Source organism: Synchiropus splendidus, chromosome 11, assembly GCF_027744825.2.
Source record: "Synchiropus splendidus isolate RoL2022-P1 chromosome 11, RoL_Sspl_1.0, whole genome shotgun sequence".
NCBI lineage: Eukaryota > Metazoa > Chordata > Actinopteri > Syngnathiformes > Callionymidae > Synchiropus > Synchiropus splendidus.
The window spans coordinates 18,971,253-18,985,675 of NC_071344.1; the positions used below are offsets into that span (position 1 = coordinate 18,971,253).

At 52.0% G+C, this 14,423-nt stretch overlaps 1 protein-coding gene across 4 annotated transcripts in view; it reads right to left on the minus strand.

Moving 5' to 3' along the window:
- Window positions 1-14,423, minus strand: part of ldb2a (LIM domain binding 2a) — a 39,167-nt gene that overhangs the window by 2,275 nt on the left and 22,469 nt on the right. Inside the window, exons 4-8 of one of the 4 annotated variants that reach the window (XM_053878632.1) lie at window positions 8,649-8,771; window positions 7,131-7,214; window positions 4,645-4,768; window positions 2,473-2,526; window positions 1,747-1,877 (exon numbers count right to left, since the gene is read on the minus strand). In XM_053878632.1, the coding sequence (XP_053734607.1) occupies window positions 1,747-1,877; window positions 2,473-2,526; window positions 4,645-4,768; window positions 7,131-7,214; window positions 8,649-8,771 (516 nt within the window). Of the gene's footprint in view, window positions 1-1,740; window positions 1,888-2,470; window positions 2,527-4,644; window positions 4,769-7,130; window positions 7,215-8,648; window positions 8,772-14,423 lie in introns of all 4 variants that reach the window. The other 3 variants (XM_053878631.1, XM_053878630.1, XM_053878629.1) reach the window with 3 other exon arrangements.

Sequence of the window (14,423 nt, forward strand, 5' to 3'; positions counted from 1 at the left end):
TCTCCAGTCGTGGACACCAAAATGAGAAGAAGGAAGCTAAGCTGTAGGCTAGTGTCTCATCATCATCCAAGATTTGAAGGGACACATGTCACATCAGAACAAAAGGTCAGTACACGAAGGACAAAATGACACCCACTTCATTCATGGGAGGAATTTGAACGAACTGAGGCACGACCATGTGACCTGGCATGTGTCGAGCTGAGAAGCTACCAGCGTTGTCCTTGAAGAGCAGAGGTCAGCGGGAAGCCCACGTTACTGTGGACCCGAGAGCCCTTTCAATCCATGTTCAAGACGCTGCTTTTTTACTTCATGATCAAACCAGACGTGGTCATTTTTACCACGTCTGGTTTGATCATCTGTGTTGTAGTTCTGCTCTGACATTACTAATATTCTATAGTCTATGTTCTATACTGTATACTAATATATTATGTTGTGGACATATAAACAAAACTTGACCTTGGCGTCACCTGAAGAGCCGGGACGAAAACACAGTAGAGGACAGAATTTCAGAATAAACTGAAGACCACTAGAGGTCACTCTCACTCCGTCCCACAGCTCCCCCCTTCTCCTCCACCACTGGCGCCCCCCCTCCCACCACCCCTTCATTGTCATGGTGCTCACGTAGACTGGATCTCTGCCACAAACCAACAACTTCTCACACAAAGACGGCGGGCGTGGAACATATGTATCCTGCATGTTAGCGGCCGCGCTGCCGCCGTTCCACTGTGTTTGCATGTGTGTGTGCTGGTGGGGTGGAGGGGGGCTCTGACAAAGTACAGTGTGTGTGTGTGTGTGTGCGTCCACCACCATGTACCCACAGCTTCTCCCTCCTTCACACACACACAGATGTATCTGTGATAATGAGAGGTGGCACTGAGCCAAACTGCCTTCTAGAGAGAAAACAATTGTACAGTGTGTGTGTGTGTGTGTGTGTGTGTGTGCAGCGACAGCGAGGGCAACAAATCTCAGAAGATGAGACAGCTAACTGCTAAAGTATACCCTGGGACAGTAAACACGGGGGTGGGAATATTCACCCGCCTGTCAGGGAAGACCTGGAATTACTCCCATCAGCCGTCACTGTCACCCACATTATTGTCTTATTCTGGCGGCCTTCCAAGATGATGTCAGAGCGCCTGACAGTGGAGCGTTTAATGATGTCACAGTCACCTGACAACCATGATGCAACAGCATCTTCTCCACGTGGCTCCTTTCCACCGTCTCGGTGGTGTCACACTATTCATAAGTGATGGCCACATTCCATGACATTCCTGCTCGCGGCACCGGCTCTTCCTACTGATGGCGAACGCTCCGACAGCCCTGCTCTCAAATGAACGACTCTTCAGCCTGGAGATCAGATCTTCCCCAGGTGGAGGGCTTGAGGATCTCGTGGTCTTGTTCACCAGGATGGAGAAGTCTTCAGTCCTCAGGGACCCACAGAACACATGACTAACCTTAACCAGACCTGTGAAACCCAATTATAATGAAGTTTTATTTTATTTGGAAGTTTTACTCCTCAAATTGAGGATTTGTGGGGTCCAGCCAAATGGTCCCCATAAGGAGGTGTTCTGTCAACTATTTGTCCCCACAAGTGAGGATCACCCACACACGCTTGTATCTCTATCCTTGTAAGGACCTCTTATTGCCATAACCACAGCCACCCTAAACCCAACCATCCAAAACACCCCCCGCCCCACCAAAAACACATACAGGAAGTGGTAGTAAAGTGGACCTGATGCTTACAGGTACCTGGCTGGAGAGGCTGAAGTTGGTGGCCGGGCTGCGTTTCTTCCCAGCGGCGGTGCCGACGCTGCTGTTGGCGCTGCTGGCCGAGTTCTTCCGTTTCCTCCTCTTGGTGGTGGTCTGTCGGGCGGGCTCAGCTTTGGCGCGACCAGCAAACAGAAACAGAGGCCAATAATGCATACTGACGGAGAGCAGCGGTCCAGAAAACAATCACCATCCACGTGGCGAATGGCAGAGCAGTTGGTGCAGTGGAACCTCAAACCCGGGATTCAAGGTTCTGAATCTGACAAACAGAGCCAGTACAACTGTTGTGTCATGCTTGTTTGCTTCATTGCATGCTGTGGTCTGGCGGAGGCGTGCTTTTTCTCCTGCCTCTCATCTGACTGAGTGAACATGAGATGTTCACCAGCCAGAGTGAACCTCTACTCTCAGTCTACAGCTCAACACTGAGTTTCTGACATGTTAGCTCTGACTCTTAATGGGTCTAGGTCCTGACGATGGGACCTGAACTCAGACACACTTGCGGCTCGGACTTCGTCCCGTCACTCCATAAAGGCTCGGCACTGACCACTCGCGTGATGAGAACCACAGACTCGGGGCAGGTGACCAGTCCGACCCACACAAATGCAGGTCCATGTGTCAGAAGGTGATGGAGCCCTGAGACGCAGCAGGAACATGCAACGCCACCATGCAACGCCACCATGCAGCGCCCCGGCGTGAGATCGAAGATACCTTTTTTGTGATTGGTGGGGAATATCTCCGTCTTGAAGCTCTGCGGGTGTCCAGCTGGAGGCAGAAGACAGAGATGTTACTGCGGTTCTCAGACACAGACGCACGTGAACGACACACACGACGTTCAGCAGCGAAACACAATTAAACCAGGTTGTTATGAGGGAGATATAAAAGTGGCGCTTCCGGAGGCTGGGATCATCACGGAGCAACACACTGCAGGACACATGTTCCCTCAGACTTTGACGGACGTGTGTTTCCAGCTTCCATTGTGTGAGTTCCCGGTGGTCACCTCGTCGCTGACGCACTGAAATCACTTCCATTTCCACCAACACGACTTATCAGAGTGTCACCCGCCACTTCCTTCCTGCCTGCAGCCCAAATGTTTCCACGCTGAGAAGAATCGCAGGAAAACAACACGACAGATCAGGAAAGCAGCGACCCGTCACAATCCACCTTTTCTCCCTGAAATGACTTGTACTTTTGTCCAGCAGTGAGACTCAGAAGAAGTGGCTGGTGAAACAGTTGTTTTCCTGCCCTCATTCCTACAGTTTTTAAAAGCCATGTTGATGTGAGCCTGTCTGAACATCAGTACCTTCACATGTGTGTCTGAGGAGTGACAGAGGTTTGCTGCGACCTCTGCGGGCACTCAGCTCACACAGACAATCCTACTGCTGCTGATGTCTGAGTCGCAGGGTGACTTCTCGTCCTCCACTGCTGGGTTTACCCAAGCTACCTCCAGTTTCCTCCTGATACCCTGAATCTCACCACTGCTGTGACAACAGAAGGGATGATGTTGATGCCCCTGATCCCCAAACATAGCTCCTGTTGTCTCAGCCTCAGCATCCTATTTGACCCACCCATTTCCTTCTCTACAGTCAATCCCTACTAAAGAAAACCTTATTCATATCTTCCTATTCTTCTGCAGGTCTGATATTGGCCTCCGAGCTTCAGCAGCTGTCACTCCAGAAGGTTCTCATGGGCACCAGCAGGTGTCAGCGATCATGCTCAACTTAAACGTGATTGTTTTATCTCAGCGGCAGAAAAACAAATAAGTGGCCATTCACAACAGGAAAACTTCCCAGCGAAGAGCCGGACTCTCGGGAGCGTCTGGATCTCCGGGTGTGATTACATCCACACACTCTTAATTAAAGTCACACTCGTCTGACTGCTGTTGCTTTTAAAAAGGAAATCTGGTCACGGCTCGCTAAGCGGCACCGTAATTTACAGCGGCGGTGGCGGATGTGTCCAAAAAGAAAAAGTGGGTTTAGTTGTGTGCGAGTTTAAGGCGACTCAGCAGCCAATTAAAGAGAGCGAGCGGAGAGAGAGAGAGAGGCTGGGAAGCATCAGTCACCCGAGGCCCTGCAGCTGCTTTGCACCGCTGACCCACACAACCTGAGAGGAGTCACGGCTCAGACGCTGACGCGACCTTGCTGACCAACACTCGGCTCTGTCACATGCTGAGGGGTTGGAGACCGTTTTGGATGATCCGGTCCAACGTCAGAAGGTCAGAGCGTCGCAGTACCCCGGCCAGGAGAGGGCAGCCAGACTCACGCCGCTCAAGCCGGACACACCAGACAGACTCAGACCAACATCACGCATCTGTTTCATGCCAGAACTTTAGGTCATTTAAGTCAACTCATCCCAGGCTGTGAAGCCCAGCCATCACTCTTCCCTGCAGATGCATCGTCCTGGTGACTGGAGACGATGCTGAGATGAGACCTTCAGGAGAGGGCAGCACCGAGGTCGACAAGACATGGAGGCCAGCGGCCTTAAGAGGTGTCAGAAGGAGAGCTCTGAGAACATCACCCCATAGCAGTGATGTAGGACGAGTGAGGCAGGGAGGTGAAGAAGAGAGTGCAACAGGGTGGAGCGCACAGAGTGGTGGGACAGAGTCAGGAGAGTCAGAGCAGAAGATACTCAGGGTATCAATGGGAGAAAGGATAGGTCAGAAACAAGTCTAGCAGAGACACATGAGAAGTCTGGAGAGTTAGGATGGACAGACGGTGTGTGGAGAGGAGAGGCAGAGGTGGACCAAGAGTGATGGAGATGAAGGTGTTAGTGTGAGGTTCTCTACTGTGATGACGGAGAGATTTGAGAGCATTCACTTCTCTATGCTCCCAATTAACAAGAAGGAAAGACGGGCAAGTTGTGTCGTGTGGTGTCAATACTCACCTGGTGGCGCCACCATCCTCTGCCACTTCTGGAACAGGCAGGTTTTCAGACAGTCTCGGGGGCTGAGATTGTAGGTCTTGTGTCTGGACATCAGCTCCTGCATCGGCTCCAGGATGACGCACAACTGCAGACAAACACAGGACAAGTGCGCTCAGAGACGCGACCGCATGATACGTAAGTGGCCAGCTTAACCCTTCCTGAGAACAACAGTCTGGCCGGAGCAGAGCTCTGGTTGAGGTCAGAGGTCAGTCTGTCATCTTAACTGCGAACAACTGGATCACATGTGGAGCGGGAGAGTCGGGAGCCGTGAGGAAGAAAACCGAAGCAGCTCTCTGAACAACACAGCATAACAGTCGGGTGGTCATAATGTTACGGCTGAGCGCCGTAAGTGGGATGAAGCCACTAGAGCGTGCTGACGTGCTCAAGGGCACTTTGACAGAAACTCAATGAAGAGCTGGGGATCGTTAATCATTCGCTGCCAAAGATCCGGTTTGACCTTCGTCGTCTCCTCATTCTTCTCTGCAGCGAGTCACGAGCGCGACGCCACGCCGGAGGCTGCGTCCACCGTGGGCGTGTAACCTCGTCCCCCGGCAGCCACGCAGTCGTCACAAACTTGGGCTCTGACCCAGTGACGTCAGCCTCCTCTGAAAGACTATTTCAGGAGTGAATGGGAGGAAACCTGGAGCTCCAGAACATGAGGCAGAGACAGAGCAACCCCGTGGTCAGGAAGCGCCAGCCTTGATGAATGAGGGGAAAACATCATCAAGGTTCGACATGAGGAAGGTGCGGCAGATAACAAGGCGTCTCTCCTGATGGATCACACAAGTCCTGCTGTCAATTTTGCCTCTATTAAATAAAGAAGCAGTTTTCAACAGACCAGTGCTGAAGCTCAGTTCGGACGACTCTGAGTCACAGTCACGACTCCAGTGGGACTCGCTCTGTCACACGCTGCCTCCCACCATGACGGACATCACACTTGCAGCTCAACTCTTCCCCAGTGACTCACAACTGTGACTCGAGTCAACAAGACACCTGGTCAGCAGTAGAGACAGGACTCTGTGTTGGAAGCTGATTGGTCAGCTGGAGCACGACAGCTCAGCAGGCCTGCAGCACCGGGCCAAACTAGACTCACTTCCTGTTCGCAAAGGCCTGTCACACTGTGTCGGTCAGTCCTCGCACCGAGAAGCCAGCGGGGTGGTCTCCTCCGAGTACTCCACATAACTGACTAACACACGTGAGCCTCTCCTGTCTTCCGCTCCGCTCCAGTGAGCCTGGTTTGGGAAGATTTCAGGGTGAAATCACGCAGTGCCGCGAGCGCTCCTCCACGGCAGGTGGAAGCACAGACAGAGGAAAAGAACCAATTCCCTCTCTGCGGTTTTTCGCCGCAGACTTCCTGAATCTCTCGCCGCTTCACAATTACCAGTCTCAACAGGGAGCGTTCATTAATGTTATGCTAATTTTCTGTATCCAATTAATTCTTTTCTCTTCCCATCTCGCCGCGGCTCGCTCTTGTTTTCCCATTTGGAAAATCGGAGCTGTCAGTCAAGTGTGGCGGCGCACTCATACACACACGCGCACACAGAGAAATAATCATTAGCCTGTTCAGCAGGCTCACACTTCCTATTTCCTTGAACTGAAGCGGCTGCGGTCAGGTGGAGGTGCTGACGCGCCCTGTAAAGACAGAATAAGTGGGTTTGTTTTGTTGTTGTTTTGATGCTGTGGAGGCGATGCTCTCCAGGTTCGGTGAGTGAGCGTGTGAATTTCTATTCCAGGAATAAAAATATCAGCATCTGCAGAGGAATAAAGCAGCCGCCGAGCAGCAGAGCCGCGACGTGTCACAAGCAGCGAGTTCGAGTCGCGACGCAGCAAATGAGAGAAGAACGTGTCGTGGAGCGGCCGTGCAGGGACGCCAGCGTCCTCCGACCCTTCACTGTCCTCAAAGCCTGAATGGAGCTGCAGACAGGGAGGCCATCACATGAGCAGCAGGCACACACGACTAACTCGGCGGACAGACATGCTGTCTGCTCCAAGAGTCTCATAAATATCCAGCAAACTTCACTCAAACATATATAATGAAAGAAATATGGCTGGCAGTGGTGCACACCATCCAGACGCTGTTAATAACTGTGTTTGTGACTTGAGTGACAGCTGGCCGCAGCTGACTGGGGGTGGGGTGGTGAGGTCCACCCGCAGGAACGAACTTCAGAGGTCATTATAGAAATGATGAAGGAAAATTAAACCTACATAAATGTAGTGATATAAAGAGAAATAAATGTATATCCACTTGTGAGGTGTGACTTTTTAGCCCATCAATACAATAAAATGTGCATTCAGCAGGGATGAAAACATACATGTAACAAAATCCGCCTAAATCACAAGCACTTTCTTCTTTCTGAAGGTTCAAGTTCTCTCTCACTCACACACACTGACACTGTCTCCCTCTCTCACACACTCTCTCTCTCACTCCCTCACACACATGCACTCACCCTGAGGTAGTTGAGGGTGAAGTTGGTCAGTCCCATGCGTGTGATGTTTTTAGAGAGCTGCTCCAGCACTTGCGGGTCCTGCGCCTGTACGAACAACAACAACAACAAGGTTGAACACACTCCTTTCAGCTTGACACTAACAATTAAAGCTCATTATGAGCTGGTCATTAGCCTAATTGATGAGCAGGCAACACTCGTCGGTGTAGTGTTGTGTTCACTCCATCCCACCACTGTGATGATGAGCTCCGCGCTCAGGTCCAAACGGGTTACTGCGTCCATGACACGTGTGTGGACAGGGGCATGGACATGTGTGTGGATAGGGGCAGGGACACGTGTGTGGACAGGGGTAGGGACATGTGTGTGGACGGGGCAGAGACACGTGTGTGGACAGGGGCAGGGACACATGTGTGGACAGGGGCATGGACACCTGTGTGGACGGGGGCAAAGACACATGTGTGGACGAGGGCATGGACACGTGTGTGGAAGGGGCAGAGACATGTGTGTGGACAGGGGCAGGGACATATGTGTGGATAGGGGCATGGACATGTGTGTGTGGATGGGGCAGAGACACGTGTGTGGAAGGGGCAGAGACACGTGTGTGGACGGGGCAGAGACACATGTGTGGACAGGGGCAGGGACACGTGTGTGGACGGGGCAGAGACACGTGTGTGGACAGGGGCAGAGACACGTGTGTGGACAGGGGCAGGGACACGTGTGTGGACAGGGGCATGGACACCTGTGTGGACGGGGGCAAAGACACATGTGTGGACGAGGGCATGGACACGTGTGTGGAAGGGGCAGAGACATGTGTGTGGACAGGGGCAGGGACATATGTGTGGATAGGGGCATGGACATGTGTGTGTGGATGGGGCAGAGACACGTGTGTGGAAGGGGCAGAGACACGTGTGTGGACGAGGGCATGGACACGTGTGTGGAAGGGGCAGAGACATGTGTGTGGACAGGGGCAGGGACATATGTGTGGATAGGGGCATGGACATGTGTGTGTGGATGGGGCAGAGACACGTGTGTGGAAGGGGCAGAGACACGTGTGTGGACAGGGGCATGGACACGTGTGTGGACGGGGCAGAGACACGTGTGTGGACAGGGGCAGGGACACGTGTGTGGACGAGGGCAGGTGCAACATCAAGAATTCAAACTTTCAGACTTTTTCAAGCTGCTTTTTCTCCATCTGCACCTGACGTGACTGTGAATGTGCTTTCATTAGTGCAAGCTACGATCAAAGACTCGCGGGCCGTGTCTCCTTACCCACAATGCACCTTTCCCTCTCTCTCTCTCTCTCTCTCTCTCTCTCTCTCTCCAGGAATTAGTCAAAAACCCAGCGGGGCCAATTTATGGGAGAGTGAAATTCACATGAAGCCTGAGAGGGTTTTTTCCTCCTCCTCTCTGGCTCCCAGCGCCGTGGAGGTAGCGACACAAGCAGAGGAGCATCACACCGTCAGCGTCAGAGCCCAGCCTGTCATGCGACCACCAGACTGCAGGGGCGTGCGTGAGACTCACGTGCATGGCCAGGATGCTGCGAGGGATGAGCTCCCGGTACTGCCGGATGGTGAAGTGCCACGTCTTGATCCTCATCAGGTCGTCGAAGGCGAACTCCAGAATGAGACGACCTTCAGTGCAGACCTGGGCAGAGGAGAGCAACAGCTGAGGTCAGGACCCAACAGCATCATGTCGTCAGCAGAGAAAGTCTTCAGAGGGAAGACACCTTCGATACCTCGGGCTCCTGATCGTTCATTAGCTGCTGTTTGTCAACAGTAAGTGTTAATATGACGTAAACTGAAGAGCCTTTCCTCCCAGAGGCTCGTCTGCCAGGCAGAGGTCAAAGGTTAAGTGGCAGGTAAATGCAGGCGGGCCGGTTATCAGAGCTGGGATCAGAACCAACACCCGGCTGACACACACATCAGTTAGTGTGGGGGCGGGGGGTGTGTGAGAGTAACATAGAGAGGGGTGTGTGTGTGTGTGAGAGTGACAGAGAGAGGGGTGTGTGTGTGTGTACCTGGCTTAGCTATCCTTGTAGAAAACATACCTACTTGTGGGGACATTTTTGCTGGACCCCACAAACCCAAGCCTCAATTTAAGGATGACTTCAGAACAGCTGTTTCATTATAACTGGGTTTCAGTTTGGTTCAGAGTCCGGGTTCAGGTTAGTAGGGGTGTAAGAAAACATTGATACGCTCAAACATCGCTGTATTTGATCGTGTGCTATTGTATTGATATGTCAGGTTGCCAACATCAAAATTTTATACATAGATTAGATAGAGTTATTTTGTCGATTAAGGGAATGATTCATTCTTCTGTCTAACTGGATTGATGTCATAAGAATAAACTCATGTTCATGCACATGATATTTTACTGCATCATCTGATTTTCCCCTTGAAATGATGGCTCTTCTCACAATATGTTGCTGAGCTAGCAGCATGGCGATATATCGCAGTGTATGGTATCATCACTCCTGTATCGGGGTACGTGTTGTATCGCACGATATCTGCCAATACACAGCTCTAAAGGTTAGCCATGTAGCCAGGTGAGAGGCTGGGAAAAGTGTGGCAATGAGAGGTCCCCACAATGACAGAGTGACAAACATATGAGCGTTACCGTAACGGTCTAAACAAAGCTGCACAGTACACTGGAACAATTTCACACACACGTGGACACACTCTCACTCTCACACATAACCGACACACTAGAGACTACGGAGCAACCTAGTTCACGTACACATGTCCACACAGACTATGAGCGCATATCCACACACACCATCATCCATGAGCGCCACCACAGCGGCCCAGTCAGTGTTTACGTCCGAGACAAAGGAACCCGGGTCAGATCTCGGTGCCAATTAGGAGGGGAGGACATACCGAGGGGTGGTGGGGGGGCAGAGAGTTCGCCCCTGAATCTCTGCGATTCTCCGTGTTCTGTTGCCGTGACAACCGGCATGAGGGAGAGCGAGGGTAGAAGGGCCGAGCGAGGGTGAAAAAAAAATCAGCTGATTAGTCGTCATGGCAACGGCAGAGATGTAATCCCAGCAGACACACTCTAATCAATGCCCCCGGCGCAGATGCTCTCCTGGGGATCAACAAGAAAGAGGCAGGCAGCCATATTGCACCCCCTGCCCACCCCCCCACACACACTTTCAGCCCCGAACTCCTGCACATCTGGGCAGGCGGGCATGATGAGGGAAAACTTGAGGAAAGGAATGGTCTGGAGTGATGGGAAACAACTGACTGTGACCTGTGACCGACCGCTGAGAGACAAAGTATTTTGGGAAACACTTCTTCAAAGGCAAAACACTTCATGACATAATGAATCCAACAGCTTTGATGTATAAAGTATGAAATTACAGTCAAACAAAACTGAAGTTCCTGCTGCTGTCGGGAGAAACGACAAAAAAAATCACATTCAAGTCTTTGTCCAGCACAGAAAAAGTAAACCTGAGATTAAAAAGTGATGCGAAAAGCAGCACTGACCGGACAAGAAAAAGTCATTTATAACAGCGAAGCCAAATGGCATGTTGAGAGACACACAGCTGAGAATATTCCGGGGGAGTGGGCGCCCCAGACTGAGTGTCCCTCAGATGAAGTTTAACTGCCTCACCATTACCCCCAGGTCTGAACCTTCAACCATCAGTCTGTTTGGCAGTAGGAATCATGACCAGAAGGAGGCGCAACCAAGTCATGGGAGAGGATGAAATTTGAGCTTGCTGTTCCACCCAGGACCTGAGCAGGAGGTGAGCAGAGGGTCGGCAAGTTGGAGCAGTGATGGGTTTCATTTGCCTGCAACTGCCAACGAGGAATCAGAGGTGAAGGAGCACCACACGCCCGCAGAGTCATGTGACTGCTTTTGTCTCACACAAATTCGCTCGCGGGAGCTCAGTCGACTAAGACTCAGAGCAGAGCTTCTCGTATCCGGACTCTTCCAAACTGATCCACATCTCCATCTGGACCTGGGGACATCTGAAATGCTTCCACCTGAAGCACAAGGCGTGCCACCAGAAGCCACCAACCAAGGTCCATTAAACTGTTTAGAATTTTGAAACAGAGAGAGAAAGAGAGGGACAGAGAGAGATAGAGAGACAGAGAGAGAGAGAGAGAGAGAGAGAGAGAAGGAGAGGGAGAGAGATGAGAGCAAGCGAGCTGGGAGCTGGGGATGATTTCTCCAGGGATGGAAGTGTGTGTGGAGGGAGGGGGTTCAGAGAAAGCAGGGATGAGAGAGAGGGAGAGAGAGGTTGTAGACAGTGAGGCAGAATAAGTGAGTGAGCGAGGCAGGGGGGGTGAGGAGGGGTGGATGGATGTGAGGAGGAAGGCGCAGTGGTGGAGGAGGTGGGGGGAGGTGGAGGGGAGCTGATTGAGATTCGGGCCTCCAGAGCTGCAGGCTCGCTGCTGCTGCTGCTGCTGCTCACACAGAAGACGTTATTGGAATTCTCTTTTTTTCTAATGAATTAATTCTTCTCATCCAATTTAGGTGAAGATGAAAAGCAAGCGTCGCTGCCAGCGTCAAATTTAGCTTTTCTGTTGACCGGAGCAGCCCGGTAATAACACACGTGTAGTACCGCTGTTTTTCTCTGCAGCTCCATCAGAAGAGGCATGAAAGGACCTTTCCTGGAGCATGGGTCTCATTCACACATGACTCTCTCTCACACACATGTATACTCTCACACACATCCTTGTGGAGACCTCTCATTGCCATAACCCTTTCCCCAGCCTCTCCCTCTAAACCTAACCATCCAAAACACATGGCTAACCTTCACCAGGACTCTGAACCAGTTACAATGACCCAGTCTTCATCCTCAGATTGAGGCTTAACCTTTTGTCCCCAAAAAATCATATGGTCCTCACAAGGTTTGTCAAGAATTCATCCCCACAAATTAGGATAAACAAGTCCACACACACACACACACTCCTCCCTCCGAACGACCCGACAGAAGACCAAAACCTGATCGCCTCCAAGTCAGCAGACTGCCAACAACCAGGAAGCTGCATGTGACATGTCCGTGTCACTCATCCTTACGGAGGAGGGACCTGATAGACGGTGCCGCTGACGGGAACATCAAAGGAGCGGCACTCAACTTTGACACATCATCAGGTCTCCAGAGGAAACTATTTAATGATAGCAGCAGCTTCTCTCATCATGCTAATGACACATTCAGTTATCAAGCCACTGAAGGAGGGAGAGACTGGGACCCGCGCGACAGATAGGGGGCGCTGCTAGCACTGAGCTGAGAAGTTGACACCGCAGTGTGACCATGAGGAGAGCCAAAGGTGTCAGCGCCAAGAAAAACAAAATGGCAGTGACCAAGTCCCGAGTTCAGAAGAGCTGGAAGGAGTCACACTGCAGACCTGTTAACGCCTACATCAAACCGTGGGAGGCGCTCCCTCGCAACCCTCGAGGAACCCAACCAGAGGCTGCCGCAGACACGGAGCTCAGCGGCGTGCCACAGAAGGCTCCTGACGTGGACATGACTTCAGAAACACGACGTTCACAGACCTCCAGAGATGCTGCTGAAGAAGCCACGCAAGAACAACTGCTGTCCAAAACACGAGCAGACCTCCAAAGAGTCCAGAAGAACAAATGCCCAGCCTGACCTCTGACCTGTGCTCTTGTCACATATATTCAGCTGAAGATCAGATCAGTTGACCAGGAACCTCAACTCCAGGTCCCTCCTCTCTTGCTTGACCCTGGAGAGAGAGGCACCGCCCACAGACAGAGACTTCAACTCCTGGACTTCAATGCAGGGTCAGGCAGTAACCTTTAGTGAGCCAGGTAAAGGTGAGATTCACATCAATCCAGCTGGTTTAATATTCCGTCTGAAGACTGAGATACGTTCGTTTCATGGGTCAGCATTACTGGTCTTCATGTCTTTAGTCAGTGTCCATTCTCTGCATGAATAAATGATACGCTCCTCCACTCTGAATGATCGACAGACTTGTGTTCATAATGATGCAAGATGAGTCACTTTCTCCGATGTGTGCATCTCCATGAGTCTGAGACACTTCCTGTTGTGTCAGGGGGCAAAACAAGAACTCAGCCTAGCAACGGTGACATGCGTGTGGACTGTGCCCAATCCACCTGCTGAGGCCTGTCCACTTTGTGGTCCTCTGATGTTGGACATGTCCGGACCTGTTGAGGTGATATCGGACAGGTCCCACTCGGTTCTGGACCTGTCCGATATCACCTGAACAGGTCCGGACCTGTCCGATATCACCTCAACAGGTCCGGACCTGTTCAGGTGATATCGGACAGGTCCAGAACCGAGTGGGACTGATGAGGGGTCTTACGGAGGATGGTTTGTCCTTTGCTACATTATCACAGAAATGTAGCGAAGAACAAACTGCAGTCATGACTTGGTTCATGAACATTTCTGTCCTTCTAGTTTTGATCCGAGGGTCACTTCCTCTGCCTGACTGAAGGTTCCGCCAGAAGGCAAAAGGCCCTGAGCTGGACCAAGACTGGACCAGTCCCATTCATGAAGGGTTCCACAAGAACGAAGTAGCGGACCGGTCCTCTTTGATGTCGCCGGGTCAGCGACAGCCGGGACGACTTTGTTGAGTCGTCAACACTCCTGCAGAAATTATTTAACCAGGAGAGGGAGCCGAGCAGGAAACTTTGACTGAGCTGACGACAGAGTTGGAGAGCGAGCAGAGAGCTGACGGCAGCATGCAGCCCCCCAGAGACGCCGACCTAAGATGCGTGCTACAGCAACGTGCCGCCAACAAGACCGCGGGCTCACAGAGGTGGTCGCACCGCAGGGCGATCCACAGATACAAGTCCTGGGAGAGCGACTCTCACCACAGACACCTCAAGTTCAGAGCCAGAGAGGCTTCCTCAAACCACAGCAGCAGGTACCCCCGAGCCCAGGAGCTCCAGCGGACGTCCAGGCACCTGGTGCCGAGCAGCGTCCTGCAGGCTGCCTTGAGAGAGCGCGACGCTCTGCAGTACAGAGTTCAGAAGCTCAAGGACCTGTCCACCAGAGAGAGGGTCCGGTGCGAGCTGGAGAGGAAGAGCAGGCTGCAGCTGAACTCTCAGCTGAACAAAATAAAGAATCAGCTGGAGACGCAGAAACACGCCAGGAAGCTGTTCATCAAGAAAGACAAGGAGACCCGACAAGAGCTGGAGGCTCTGCAGAGGTACAGCATGCCTGAGACGCTCAGCACCAGCAGGATCGCGGCCCAGGTGAGGGCCGACATCAAGTACAGCACCAAGAAGCAGCTTCAGAAAGACTACGAAGAGCTGAAGGTCGCCTACATCACCAGCCAGGACCGGTTCGAGATGGAGCTGCAG